At 38.2% G+C, this 15,278-nt stretch overlaps 1 protein-coding gene across 2 annotated transcripts in view; it reads right to left on the reverse strand.

Annotated features, from left to right (window-relative positions):
- STK32B (serine/threonine kinase 32B) overlaps positions 1-15,278 on the reverse strand; it is a 160,772-nt gene that overhangs the window by 29,550 nt on the left and 115,944 nt on the right. For both annotated transcript variants that reach the window (XM_064711780.1, XM_064711781.1), the window contains exons 7-8: positions 5,389-5,492; positions 743-859 (exon numbers count right to left, since the gene is read on the reverse strand). In XM_064711780.1, coding sequence (XP_064567850.1) covers positions 743-859; positions 5,389-5,492 — 221 coding nt within the window. The remainder of the gene's footprint in view (positions 1-742; positions 860-5,388; positions 5,493-15,278) is intronic.

The raw sequence follows: 15,278 nt of genomic DNA on the forward strand, positions 1-15,278 counted from the left end.
CCACCTCACTGCTCTATCTATTCAAGACTACATTGCTAATTGCTGCTAAAGACATATTTTTTATTACTCTATTCAGACATTCACAAATATTTCCTGTTCAAGAATCAGTATTGATGATCTGAAATACCTAAAAGAGAGAGATTATCTTTGTGGTGTAGTCAGGCAATTAAAGCAAACAAAAACTTGGATTTTAGGAAGAAAACAATTTTTAGGGTCGGATGCATTCAGAAAGAGCCCTGCCTTGTGGTTTAGTGATGTTTACAGCAAAGTGGCTCAAATTTTGTTATTGCAACTATAGCAACATGTGACAGTAAGAGATACAGCCATTCTAATTTCTAATCTCCCTGTCTGGAAACTGCAGCAGAAATTCAGAGGGCAGAGTGGTCCTTCCTTCCCTGTCCCACTTGTATATTCATAGCTGGGGGGGTAATGAGGCCAGGGCACAAAGAGGAATTACTGATCCCCAAACTTTTTCTATCTCTAGTGAATCAGCTTTAAAATAAAAGAAATTTTAAATTTTTACTTTGAAGCCATGAAAAGCCTGAGTCTAAGCCTAAGAACACTGCACCTTCTGAAAATACCACACCGCTCACATTCAGAGCAGCCTAGAAATAAGCTCTGCTCTCTTGTCCTTGAGATGTTGGCTACCTAATGTGTGTGCTTGTCTGATGCCTTTTCCAGAGCTGGAGAGGCTTCAGGAAGAGGAGAGAACAGAGGACAGAAGGTATTTGTGCTTTCTTACCTTTTTCAGTAGAGCTATCATGCCCTTGCACCATGCGGATGAGTAGTGAACTCTTTCGATCTTGAACATGTTGAGTATCTCATCAATGGGGGTGGCTGAATGGATTTCATAGGGCCTCTGGGATAAAATTAAATCAACATAAAGTCAAAAAGAATGGATAAAAGAGTGCAGACTAGTCACATTTTCCTGAGCTCAGTATTGTGTGTCTTGAAAATATCAAAACCACGAACATATTGTATAACAATTTTAAGTCTAATCCTTTGTGTGTGTGCTCTTCTTTGGTTGCAATGAATGTAATTACTCATAGATGCATTTCCTCTGCAAATTTTTTTCTCATGAAAGGAAGTATCAGTTCAAATGAGATGAATAAATAATTTTGTTCCTGGGACGTTCCATGTGAAATGTGGATTGTTTACTACTTTTTGCTTGTAATCCTAGTGATCAGTTCTTGCAGCCTAAACCAACAAAACTGATGACAAAAGGAGCTTTGTCATCCTTATTTTACTGAGTATAATAGAGAAAGAAACTTGCTTACAAAACATGCTTACAAAAGTCTGTGTCAGAATCACAGAAAAAAGAGAGGACTCCAAATCCCAATTTTTCTTGTTTGATTTTTTTAAAATCCAAAATTAACACACTACATGGATCTGCTATCATGTATTTGCAGTGCCTAATTTCTTCTATAGATGAAGAAAAGCTCTGATCTTTGCAGTGCTTTGTTCATTAAGTTTTCTCCGATTTATCTTTTATTACATGCAGAATTTGGAAATAAAATACTACATATAAGTTTATATTCTTGTTATTTTCTGTGCACACACTTGTGTATTTGAAGTAAGTTGTTATAATTATACTTAATATATTTTTGTAAACAAGTGCAGAGAGTGGATTGCTAGTGAATTAAGTTTTAGCCAGCAGGTGATAAATATGTGATATGAGATCTGCAGCTAAATGCCATCCTAGCAGCAGTGTGTAAATTAATGCATCTTAATTCATAATCAACATAGAGTTACCTATTAATCCAATATCCTGAACAGCAAAGGGCAGACACTCATTACCTTGACTAAGAAATGAATCATCCCTTGACTTTTGCTAGTATGTACTGGTAGAAGATTATAATTTAAGAATATTTCTAGGTGTTAGTTATCTAATCTGTTAAGGAATTGGAGTAACTCCTCATAAATACTCAGGACATGTTCTTATTCTGGGACAATTCATGCATATATTTAACTTTCATATGCAAGAAACAAAGTGCATTCCAAGGTACTCAGGTGCTCTAAAAATACATTCAAGGAGGGTCTAAATTTTTTTGCTTTGATTCACATTCAGTTAGCCCATTATCATTTAGCTATACCATGTCCATATAAATTCAACAAAACTTAAATGTCGCCTTTAAATACATAATTTTCTTGAACTGGGTTCAAAATTATCAGTAGAAATAGTCTGTTATATGCTTTTCCCCACATGTGGTAATGTTGCCATGAAACGGTTATTAAAAATGAGACTTTTGCATGTTTTCTGTCACCAAGAAGCTATGTACTGCTGACTTAACTTGATCTAACAACATGATCAATAGGATCATTGAGTCAGAATGTACATCAATTGTTGAAAATGGCAATTAACTCAGAAATTAGCAACTATAAGGAATTACAAATCATCAAAAGTTTTTCTGTTAAGGATGTTTCTGCCCATGCAGTTTTCCTGACAGGGAAATTCCTAAAATTTACCTTATTTTCAAGATTTTTGGCATTCTAAAATCTTGATTTTTTGAGATTTACAGACATTTTAAATGTTTTTATTAGTTAATTCAAACGATAAATGGCCATTATAAGTTTAGTCTTTTGAGGCCCTTCATACCTCTATCTCCCCTGTTTTTCAGCTATTCAATCCACTCAAGGATTCCTTCAGTTATATTTTGGAGAAAAAAGAAAAAAATCTGGTGTGCTTTTGTTGAGGATTTTTTGTAAAGGTTTGTTGTTAATTGTTCACACTGAATCTGTGTCAGAATCTGGGAATCCCACCTACTACTCATTCCTTCCCTTTGTCTCTACTGAATTCATGGTATATACATTTATTGTAGCATTTTATCAGTTGTCTATAGCTCAGGACCAGACTGGCACATGGCATGGTTTGCATCATACAGTTTAATTATAGTTTAATTTCTTGTACTTTGTGAGAAGATCGATGTTTGATGCAAAACTGTATGAATTTGTATTTTTCTTGCTAGCTTTTTTACCAGCAACTGGATAAGGAGAAAAATGTACCTATAACTTATTAAGAAATGTTATTTACACTATGGATAACTGAAAAATGGTGCAGAAAGCTCTGTACTGGACACAGCATGCTCCTGTATTTACAGGCTCATTTTAAGCAGGACATGGTTTTGACTGCCCAGCAGTGGGAAGCCAGAAATGAGAATGGCTGGAATGCCTTGATCACCCTGAGCAGCAGATGCAAATAATAGTACCAAAAATTCAGCTAATTGACAAACAACTAATTTTTACTCATTTTTCTTTTACTTATCACCTCTTGAATTCAGGCTGTCAGCATCATATGCTACGCACAGCTCCGAGGTGGAAAATCAAATTTGCGATGTTTCTTATTTCTAACGCTCCGTCCTTTTTTAACTCCTGCCTTTCCCATGCAGCAGCATGAAGCAGGCTCCAGCTGCAGAAAGCCCTGTGTCCTGTGCTTCTGCCCCGTGCCACAGCTCCTCCTTGCCCAGGGCTGCTGCTGCTGGCGCGGGTGGGCAGCTCCGAGAGCCTGCCCGTGTTCGGGGGGCATGGGGCTGTTCCCTCTGGCTGTTTCTCTGCTGGACAGAGCTGTGGGCGCCTGGAGGAGCAGGACTGCATGCCTGCAGGTTTAGCTCTCAGCCTTGTGTGCAAACTGTGCCTCCAGAGCCATCTGCTGCTGTGGCAGATGGGGCTCCAGAGCTCGCAGTTGTTGAGACAGCAACATGCCTCGGGTTAAGCACATCTCCTCAACCCACTGCTACTCCTCTTGTCATCACTCGGGTCAGTTTAGGCCTTGTTCAGACTACAAAAATGTGGAAAATACACACCTTTTCCTTGTCCATACAATGGTGTGAGCTGCCAAGCCATCCTCTGGCTGGCTCAGTAAGCAAGAGCTGCTCGTCAGGAGAAAACAAGCAGCTGGCTTGGGTAACTTGAGCAGGTTCACATGGCAACGTTTTTATTTTATAAAAAACCTAACAAGAAATTGATTCAGTCTCAACTGTGCTTTGTTTGTAGCCAGAATGACTTATTCAGGAAAGACTGTATGGGTCTCGGCAAATGGATATCATATATAATTTTTTATTTTTTAAGTGAATTATCACATCAAAGTGATCTTTTGTGATTAGTCTTGGGAGTTCAGCTTTCATTAACAATCTATCATTGCTCTCCTTTCTTGGAGACAGTCACTGGTGAAAGGGTTGATATAAAACCATCAGAAATGGTTTTATATCCATATAAATAATAAAACCATCTTAATTTACTGTAAGTGCAGGTAGAACTACTGTCTGTGACTAGGACTGAGGATGTATTATGCTTATCACCACTAGACTTTAACTCCTCCATTCCAGAAATAATGTCAGTCTAAAAACTCCCTAAGGTTTGAGAATTATGGTAGAGAAAAATTGATAATAATTGTCAGTTTGTTGTTTATGTTAAGAAAGGTTTTAATACTCCTCTATTTTGAGGGATGAAACAGTCTTTGCATGGGAGAGATCTTTGTCTCAGGAGCATGACTTTTGTTATTCCTATGAAAATACAAAATAGATTGGCCAAATTTTAGGCCTTTGGAAAAAGTTGCTTTTGAAGTAACAATATGCAGACACTCTGAAATTAAATTTGCCATTTAAAAGTAAGAATAATAATGATTTCTTATTTCTTATTTCCTTTATCTGTTCTCCTACATGAAATTGTGAGCTCTTTGTGGGATGAATTGTCTGGCAAGACAAGGAAGCCAAACTCTATCAGTGTCATAATATAAAAAAAACACACTACAATGCAATAACATCCACTTTCCAAAACAGGCATGAAAAATAATTTTAAAAACCCCAAAGAGCTGCTTTAGCTACATCATCATCCTGAAATAGTATCTAAATTACTGTTTTCTGTGGGGAATAGTAAATATTTAAGCAACTGACTGAAATCCTTTGAACCAAAATGGAAAAGAGTTTTCCATTATCTTCTGTGATATTCAACCATGCTCAGGAAGATTTTTCATTAAGCTTATTCACATAATTGATTAGATAAGAAACAAATGCACTGGCACTAAGCATTTTCTGTAGTTGGGCCAAGCATCTTAGGAAATTAGATTAGATCTCTTATGGTATTAGCCAAGAGAATCAAAGAGAAAATAGAGTGTGAAGTAACTCAACTTCTATTTGAAAAAAAATACCATTGTTTGCAATTCAGCATTATAAAGAAGCTGTTAAACATTAGGCCTTTCCTTTGCCAAACTGAGGCAAGTTTCCATAATTTGGGTATGGGGTGAAACTTTCCCAAGAGTGTTTTCAGCTGGGAAAGAACCAGGGCAGCATTCCTGACCTGGACCTTGCACACTCAAATTTTATCCTGAAGAGTGCACTCAGGGCCACTGCAAACTTGAGAGTTTTGTTAGATAACAAATTCCATCATTCTTACCCAGCCCCTCAGTAATTCATATGCTGTAATTCCTAGGGACCACCAGTCTACCGGGTACGAGTATCCTGGACCTCCATCCATAAAAGCCTGGAACACTTCTGGAGCTAAAATAGTAAATCAAATTGAACAAAAAAGCATTTCATTAAGGTTAGACTATGGGTAATATTTCACAGCTGAAAAATTAATAAGGACTCAACAAACTGGAATTAAATAGATTTAGAAGCACAGCATCTTCAGGGTGAAGTTTCAGTGCTTTGTTTTACTCATAACAAGCAACTTTTGCCAGGCAGGGTATTTCAAAAGTCAGTAATTTCATATGTTAATTCTTACTTGGTTCATTTAAGTTTTAAGTTATGTGAATAAAAATAAGTAATAGGAGGAGAATTCTAGGTCTGAAGTGTGACTTAGTACACTTAGGGTAATGTAAACATTTTATGGGAGAAATATCTGCAAGGGAGGTGATTCTTCGTGATTGATGAAGGTGTTGAATATGGTAAATCTCATCCTTATTCTACATTTGGATAGAACTAATCAGACAGGTTTTAAAGGTATTCAACACAGGAAAATGGTAGATAGAAATTCTGACACTGATTTTATGATATGAGAAACTGTCACAACTGGAAGAAAACACTCTGTCAATGAAGTAATGACTTCCATAAACTTCTGTGGATGAAAAGAAAAGGTATTTTCAATACAAGGATCCACTTTATCTTAATTTTATGGAAAAAAAAACTGTACTAAATAATGTAACTGTAATTTCTTCAGAAAACCAGATATAAATAAGAGTGCATATGAAATGAAATGAAATGAAGTGAAATGAAAACTTGGTCATGCTTTTCTAATGATTTAACAGCAGAATCTCAGTACACTTTGTTAAAACAACATTTTCACTGGAGATTTTCTAAACAGCACTGTCCCTATCTGTAACGTCATGCTAGATTACAATTACCATGTGAGCCTCTCCTGACCATGAATGATACTGAGGCTAATTTACCATGTTAGCACTTATTTCCACAGCCTCACTTTGTGGTGTGCACACTGCAGTGAATGCTGCAGTCTGGTCACACTTCTGACTGGCAGCTTGGGATTTTACTGTCTATGGCATTTAGAGAAGCACCTTTAATAAATGGAAAGGCGTTCCTCTTAAAGGAGTTTTTGCAGTCCTTGCATTATGGATGGCAACCTAATAATTTACAGCTCCAAGCCTGACTTCAGAAAGTCTTCAAGTGCCAAATATAATAGAAGATTTCAGCATCCATTTGTTAGTTATGGCAAAAGTCTGATCAGTAGAATAAAAACAGTGAATATATGAAAGTGGTTTTATACTCTTTGACCAGCAGGATCATGTCTAAACATGTTTGGTAGAAGATCTGTAGGCACTTTAATAAATTTTTTTTCTGGAATACATGTGTTTGGAGAACAGGTGACCACGGATCTCTGGCAGAGGACTTGTGCTGTGATCCAGTATGACATAAAACAGAAATGCCACAAGTCATTACACTGAGTTAACTCTTTCTCACCTCCAGATGACACAGCTTCCCCGGGCATGCTATATCTTCATGTGTATTTTAGCTCTTATTTGTGTGCTGCTGGTGTGCAGGCACATCCTACAGGTGTGCAGTGTATCACATAGGTGGTGAGAACATAAGAAGGATTCTTTTTGTTACTTTAGTGGATCAGTGCACTTAAATTGCACATCAGGCACCAAACTTACATTTTGAATATCACCACAGGAACCTTGTAGTGAAGGTTTGCTTGACTTAGCCCCATTTGTTATGGTTTTTGCCCACTGTGCCTAGATGATGTACAATATCTCATTACAGAAAATAGCCTTTTGTCATTTTTACTGAACTATGCAGGTATAATGTTGGTTTCATTATTTCTTTTATAGCTTTAACATTTTATTAATGAGACAGATCACTATCTGATTTCTGTGAGATAGAGGTGAAAGTGCTTTATTGATGTAACCTATGGCATTGACAGAATGGCGCATCTGTTTTGCTAATTTAGTGATGGAGCTATTGACTTTTATTTTATTTTATTGTTCTAAAATTCTCAAGGTCAACTCATCCTACATTAAGCAGATCAGCAGTAAGTGCTTTATTTTGCCCTGGAGTTTTAAAGCTGTTTTCTCACCTTAAGCTGTTGGCATTCTGAGGACAGAATCTGAGCAGCTAAGGTCCTGATTTTTAAAACTTCTTTTTGCCCACTTCAACAGCATTATTTTCAGTTCAGCTGGAATGCCTCTCTGCATTCCATCAGCTCCAGTGAAATGGTTGTAAACACCCTCTTCCCATGGTGGGGGGACTGGCAGAGGGTGCAATATGATTTGCAGTATCCTATACTCAGGTTTTTTCTCAGGGTGAAATCTCAACCATGTTGAAGCCAAAAGACCTTTCTCTAGTTTGACAGGGCTGTTGAATGCACATTTCACACTTAGCTTGTGGTTAATGTGTCTAAAAGTCTTTTTGAACTGAGACATTAGGTGCAAACAGAGGGTTCCAGGCTGTGTGCAGACTGCTGGAGTTTGCCTGCTCATTCAGAAACAGAGCATGATCTTACAGAAAGACCCTCCAAGTCATGGAATTAACCAAGCTCTGAAGAACTAGAGCCATGAAATACAGGACATAATATTAGATTTTTCTGTAAGAAATAACTATGTCTGGGGAACCAATTCAGAGTGCAAACTGGTTAGGATAAAAGCAAATAAAAACTCTATAAGGAAAGATTAAATTCTGCATTGATTTTCTTTAACGCCATTACTTTAATATCTGTAATCTTTTAAAATTTGAACTTGATTCCAGAATCAGCTTGGATAGCCATCCTGCAGCCCGCTCTGGGTAGATTCTTCCAGAGGATAATCAGATTTGAGTTTGCCAGCTTGGAGCAAAGGCAACAGCTCTGCTGCGTGCACCTGATGTGAACATATCCTCTATTGATAACAGGTATAGGATGAGAAGAATACTTCATCTTTTGTCCCATAGGCAGAAGTATTCTGCCTTCAAGAGTTTGTGTGAACAAGTGTGAGAGTACCTGCAAGAACAAGAGTTTCATATTTTTTCCTTTAGAAGTTTCAACTAAACAAAGGCTTTTCAGGAAAATAAATGGGTTTAATATTGGGTGTGATCCTGCAGTTGGTTTTGGCCAAGAGCTGTAGTTGCAGTCACACACACTTAGGGGAAAGGCAGCTGATGTTTGCATGGCAGGAGCTCAACTGTTAAACAGTGAGGGGAAGTCAAGTAATAGCAAAGTGTGATCTGACACCTTTCATGCAACTTTTTGAAAATGACAAAGAAACACCATTTAAATATCAATGCCAATCCAAGATGGGGCATCTGGACTAATCTTAACAGAGCAAAGAAAATCAGTAATGTCTCTGTCTTATATAATAACGAGTAATTGCACATACTAACTTTGGCAACTAGCCAAGCTAGAAGTCCTTCTATTGTTTCTTTGCTACATCTATATTTTTCTGTTAATAATACACTTTCATTATTTTACTGTTTACCTGCTTTGCTTTCTTGAAAAGTTATATAAATAATCCGCATTTGTAATGTATTGTGTGCTTCAGTGCATTTCTTGGTTGTCCCCAATAAAAATTTCCAGTCAGTACTTTTTTCCAACTAAGAAATTAAAATAAATCCTCTTCAGACATGTATTTTCTGATGCTTTTGCACTGTATCTTTTTAATAATGCCATACTACTGCAGAGTGTAGGAAGTAAATAAATGGTTATTTCTCTCTAAAATGAAACCATACTAGAGGACAACCTATGAAACCTATGAACAAATTGAATGTGAGAGCAAATCTAGTGGGTCTGCATCCATCTCAGAAGCAGTGGCATACTGGGATATCCTCACTCCTGTTCTGTAGTTTTGTGCAAAAGGCAGTAATTTTTGACAAATCCATCAATGTATTTAACTATCCACTGAATTTTCATAGTCTGCAATGTGAATTATGTAGATGATGCATCTCATATTGCATACATATTTTCCTAGGGATCTGCAATAAAAATAAAGTTATAAAAAAGGAAATTTTATGTAGCTGGTTGGTAATTATCTACCTTTATTTGTGGAAAGATATTAGTATCTAATAATGTGATTCATAAGCTTGAAATACAAGAGAATATCAATGTAAATTCAAATAATGCTAAACAAAATTTTCACTCCTTATTCCTACTGTAAAAGTCCATTTTGTACAAAGAATAAAATGTTTTAAGTAGGGTTTCTGTAAATCTGTTGAGTGTTCATTGGTATCACAACTTCATAAATTGAAAGTGGTCTGGGTCTGTGAAATTCAGACTATTTTTAATTTGGTGCTCACAGGTGAGTTTGAAAATGCTGTCCATGATAGAATGATCAATTTGAGGTCTATCTCTTGGTTGGCAAAAAGAAATGCTGCTGTTATTTCTGATGGAGCATCTACAAACTAACAAATCAGTCTCTTTAAGCCATAACTTGCAAGTCAGTCTTGCAAGAGGGATTACTGTAAGGAGCTGACTGTCAATGAAAAGCTAAATATTGCCAATGACTTCTGGTCATCACTTCCTGCACAATGCCCTGTGCCAGTTATGTTATCAATATGAGAAACTGAAAATGAAACAAACAAACAAAAAATCCAAGTGTTTTTGTTTTGTTTTTTTTTGTTTGTTTGTTTTTTCAATTGATCCAGTTCAGGTGGATATGTCCAAAACATTTCTTAAGAATGAAATCCCTGACACTGCTCATCCAGTTGTCGAGCTACAGCTCTCTGGTGTCTATTTCCAGCTCAGCAGAGACTCTGCATGTCAGTGAGGGGAATAAGAGATTTGTGGTTTACTGCGGGTGTTGCAAAGCAACACACTCTGGTGTAACCATTGCAAAAAACCCCATATTTCAGTGGTGTGGGTCTTACTGCAGTGCCTGAGATTTCTGATTATGAAAATACATTCCAGAGTCATTAACTGAGATTCAGCGCAATATCACACTGCCAGGTATCACTCCCCTTCCACATCTTAGTCCCTGATCTTGGGGAAAAAATTGTATGAATTGCTGTATTTCCATTGATATATGCCCACTGATATATGCCCAAATTTATATATGCCCATATATACAATACACACAGCATAAGCAATATTTTGATTGACTAGCACAGGACAAGCTGTTAAAAGGTTGGATGCTTACATCTAAAAAACTTGTAAATGATGATGTATAGAACACATTTATAGTTTCACCTTGTTGAATCAGGCTTAAGGCATGACAGATTGAGCTGAATAAAAAATGAACTTGATTTTTGGAATAATATTCCAAGAACCTTGAACTGAGATGTTTCAGTGAAATATTAATTGCTTTCTCAGCACTGTGATGATAATGTAATTTTCACTTTCCCCTGAGAAGTAAATTCAGGGGTCAGTAATTTTTCTGGATCATGGTTTAAATAAAAAACAGAAATCAAACTACAATAATAACCAGTGATCTTCTATCCAGAGTAGAAGCTGTTTCAAGAGCAAAATGGAAGAAAAAAATTTCCCTCTCCCTGAATAGAAATGTGGATTTGGTAAACTATCAATTTAGCTCCTAGTGTTTACTTCTTATGTGCTAAAAAGGTCTAAATTATAGTGGTCAGTCTTCTGACTCAGAGCTTTAGACTAGCCAGCTGCTAACTTCTATTTTATAAGGCAAAATGTTGCTTAAAGCCTGGGCATACTGGGATGGCAATTTTCTAGCGTGAGGTTTTTACTTGTTACAGCCATGTAACTGATTTTGCACCATTATTCACATTATACACCTCAATAGTTTTAATACTCATACTTAATGAAATTATTCAATCAAAGTAAATAATTTAGATACCATTACCTGAAAACAGACATGGCATTTAGAATGCCCTGTTAGTTTTCCATATGGCTATATAACCTCTTCTGCCCTTATTCAGCCTGCTATCCTCATACAACCCGCTGCTTTACTCAACCACTGAACAGAGCTCACTTCTTGACCTGGCACAGAGAAGCCCTTGGTGGCTGAACATCTGGATCAGCCCCAGAGAAACAACCTTGAGCTGCTGCCCCTGCTGAAAGAAAGCCCAGCAGCAATGAGCAAGTCATGGTCTCCCATTATTGAACATGAAATTGTACACAAGCACCTTTGTTACTCCATACAAAAAGCTCACAGTGGCTGCAGGGCCAGTTTTTCTAGCAATTTTTAGAAGGGATTTTGTCCAAAAATATCCATTTGGTGTTTGGAAGATTGTTTCAGAGTATAGCCAGCAGCTGTTCTGCCCAGTACTGAAATTAGTGGGTCTGTGTGATGGGATTTTCAGAACACACTGTACCTGACGCACCAGAAGGGCTGTTCCATGCTCCTGCTTCACATTCTCCCAGCAGGTTAGAAAATATCTTTGCACCAGTTTCTGCATGCAAAAACCTGGGGGTTAACCAGGAGTTATCCAGGGGGCAGAAGGGCCCTGCTGGGGTGTTTTCCACCTCTGCTGCACCTCTGCTCCCCTCAGATCTGCCTGCAGAGCTCCACAGTACACCAGGCCCTTTTAGGCTGGCAATAAATAAACAAACAAACAAATTAACAAATAAAAGCCCAAACCAAAACTACCTCTTGAACTCAGAGTGAGGGAATTATTAACTGAAATTGTCAAAGAAGTAATTGTATTAGTAGTTCTGTTGGTAGATCTTAAAGGATGGTAGCAGGTCAGAGAACACAAGGAAGTGAAGAGCAGCTGGAGGTAATAGGTAACAACTTCTTTGCTCATCTCTTGAGGCTCCTCAGCTGCTTATGTTCCTACTCATTAGTGTCAGAGTGGAACCAAAACCCGACTATGTTTAATCACACACATTGACATGTATGTAAACATCACAGGGTTTAAGGGATTAAATATTGATGTGTGTTTAATCCCCTCAGCCACGTAGCTCCTAGCACAAGCTACAAATCCCGTCAGCGTGGGGAATATTTATTTCACCATCTCAGAGTCTCACACAGCCACTCTTAGTTCTTGCTACTCAGAACAAAGAGAAGCCTCCCTTGTCATGCTGACATCATGAGATCTGCCTGGGATCAAAAGGTCAGGTAATGATATGACCAGAGAAACTCAGCTGACAGGCAGTCAAACCCCCTGTAGGATAAAAGTAGGATTTTTTAAAACCTAAACACTGCCTTAACTGCATTCAAAATGCAATGGGCTGAAAAGCAGTATTTAATTTCAGAGCACTGTTTATTATGAGTGCAAGAAAGATCAAAGAATGATGACTTTTGAAAACTCAACTGAAAATTTTCCCTGCTATATTTTAAGCATCTGAGAAACAAATTTAGTTCAATTGGATAATTTTTTCCATGTGAAAGGTTTATACCAGGACATCCACTGGCTTTCCTCTGAGTACAATTGTACACCTACAGAGGATTAATTAATAAATATGGATGACTCAGACATTTTAGAAGTTCAGTGAACCAGTGTAAATCCACAATACTTAGGTAATCTCAGGCATACAGTCATTCTTCACCATGACAGCAGCCTATGAAAGGAGCTGTGAAAATCTGAGATAACAGGCCTGTGAGATAGGAATGGGGTAGCTGAAACCTTTCACATAATTTATGACTGATTTTATTGACTTTGGATTTTGTCGGTGTATTTGTGTAATAAAATGTATTTTATTGGTTCAATTTCAGGTAAAGTCACAATGCATCATTTGAATATCCTCAGTCTCTGGCTGAGAAAAACATCAAAGTCTCTACCTAGTCCCCCCAAACCCTCCTACCACTAAAACCAAAAGCTCCCAAATACTAAAACAAAAATAAGCAGCAACAGTAACAAAAGCACACAAAAAAACCCACATTAAAAAAAAAAAAAACAAAACAACGTAACTTAAACCCCCCAGAATATAACTTGTGAATGGAAAGGTTTTGCAACACTCAGAAATAACACACAGATCTATAGAAATTGATCATTCCAAAATATTTCAATAAGGAAAAAGCTTATGCTATAGGACTCAAAACCACATAAATTTACCAAAGTGAGGAATAAAAGAAAGGTGACACCTGTCATGTTTTCTAGATGTGTTTTACTGTTTAACTTTTGGGTTCTGAGCACTCTATTGCAGGATAGAGGGCCATCACTGCAGATGGGTGCCCAGCACAGAGCATATTTGAGACACACAGATATTTCTTGCAGCTTTGTTCACAAGGGAGAAATTGAAGAATTTTCCTTTTATTTGGTTTTTGGGGAGTTTTTTCACTTGTAAAGAACAGTGTTGAAAGTAGCAATGCCTTACAGAGGTGCTTCCAGCCAGCAAACACACACTTCCCTTTCTCACAGAGGCCAGAGTAAAATCCCTCTGCAGGCAGAAGGAGTCACAGCTGCACAGAGCAGCCCATGCAGCAGGGACCACGTCCTGCCTGCCCTGGCTCTCCTGCCCCACATCCCTGCACAATGGAGGGATCCTCCACAGTGCTTGGGGTGGTTTGCTGGCAGCAGCTGTGCCTGCCCAAAGCCAGCCTGGTCCCAAAGGACATTTTGCATTGCCTGCCAGGGCAGGATGACAGCCTGAAACTCTACAAGTTTACAAAAAGCTCTTCCTACAACAAAGCCTTGACAACACCCTCAGTCACAGGCATTGTAAAAGGTTTGAGCCGTGAACTTGTGAAGGTAAAATCAGGCACAGGTGGCACAGGTGGCACAGAGGTTTCCCAAATCAGCAGAGGGCACACATTGCCTTCCACAGTCCCAACCACCTGAAAACACAAGACAAACTTGGAGGACCCCCAAACTCTAAGAAGTTGATCTCATTTCAGCTTTTCAGGTCACTGGCTTTGAGAGGAATATCACTGGCCGGGACGGCTTGGAACATGCCTTGAGCTGTTTTATTTTCCAGCATCAGTCTCATTCCATGGTTATGACAATGGGAAGATGCTATCAGCTCACATTCCAGGCAGCAGACCAAGAACTTTATGTTACAACTCACTTTATAAGTTTTTTTATTAACCAATCACACAAAGCAAAAGCACATTGACAGTAGTTCTATCCAACCACTATAAGAACATACCTTTGGTTAAAACAATGCCTGCTTATTTTGAATACAATATCTGCTTCTAAACTTTAAAACACAATGGACAGAGCTCCATTATTAAGCTTAAAACTTCCTAATATCTTGCTAGATAAACTTTTCTGTAGCTTGGAGAGTTACTCTAGACAAGCGTTAATACACAGACCATTGTTCTATTTGTCCTTACTTTTCTACTTTTTAAATAATTTTTCTGCTGACCTATCTCACGGCTGCTGCTTAGCTCTAATCACAGTTCTGCTGTCTCTGAGGCCTGCCTTTTGCAGCTTTCCCAAAACTTTCTGATATCATGGATTTCCACAAGGCAAAGCTGCAGAAGCAGCAGAAGCAGATGGAAATGCCCTGAATTTCCTTGTCCTGCATTTTCTTGTCCTGCACTGCCTTGTCCTGCACTGCCTTGTCCTGCATTGCCCTGTCCTGCATTGCCCTGTCCTGCATTGCCAGCCTGGTGGCCTTGCTCCTTTCACACGTACTGCTGTCCCAGTCTTTGCTCCTATGTGTGGTGGGAATTTCCCTTGTCTGAATGAATGGGCTGGGAAGGGGGAACACGGAAACTGACAGAGTTTCTAGAGAAACACTCAGGTTCAGGTACACTGCATTCTGCATAAACTTTTAATAAGTAGAGAAATAGGCAAGGAACATTTCAGGCTGAAATATTTGGGGCTAATGTGAAGTGGGATTAAGCAAAGAGTTTGGGGCTAAAAGGCTGATGTGAAGTGGGATTAAGCAAAGGCTGCAGGAGCTGTGTCACACCATGTTTAGCATTACAAGATAGTCATCTTAATCAGAACAGCTAGGGCATTTTTATAACACAATATCAATTCACTCAGTTTTTTTCTTGGAAACAATTT

Source organism: Zonotrichia leucophrys, chromosome 4, assembly GCF_028769735.1.
Source record: "Zonotrichia leucophrys gambelii isolate GWCS_2022_RI chromosome 4, RI_Zleu_2.0, whole genome shotgun sequence".
In the NCBI taxonomy this organism is placed as follows: domain Eukaryota; kingdom Metazoa; phylum Chordata; class Aves; order Passeriformes; family Passerellidae; genus Zonotrichia; species Zonotrichia leucophrys.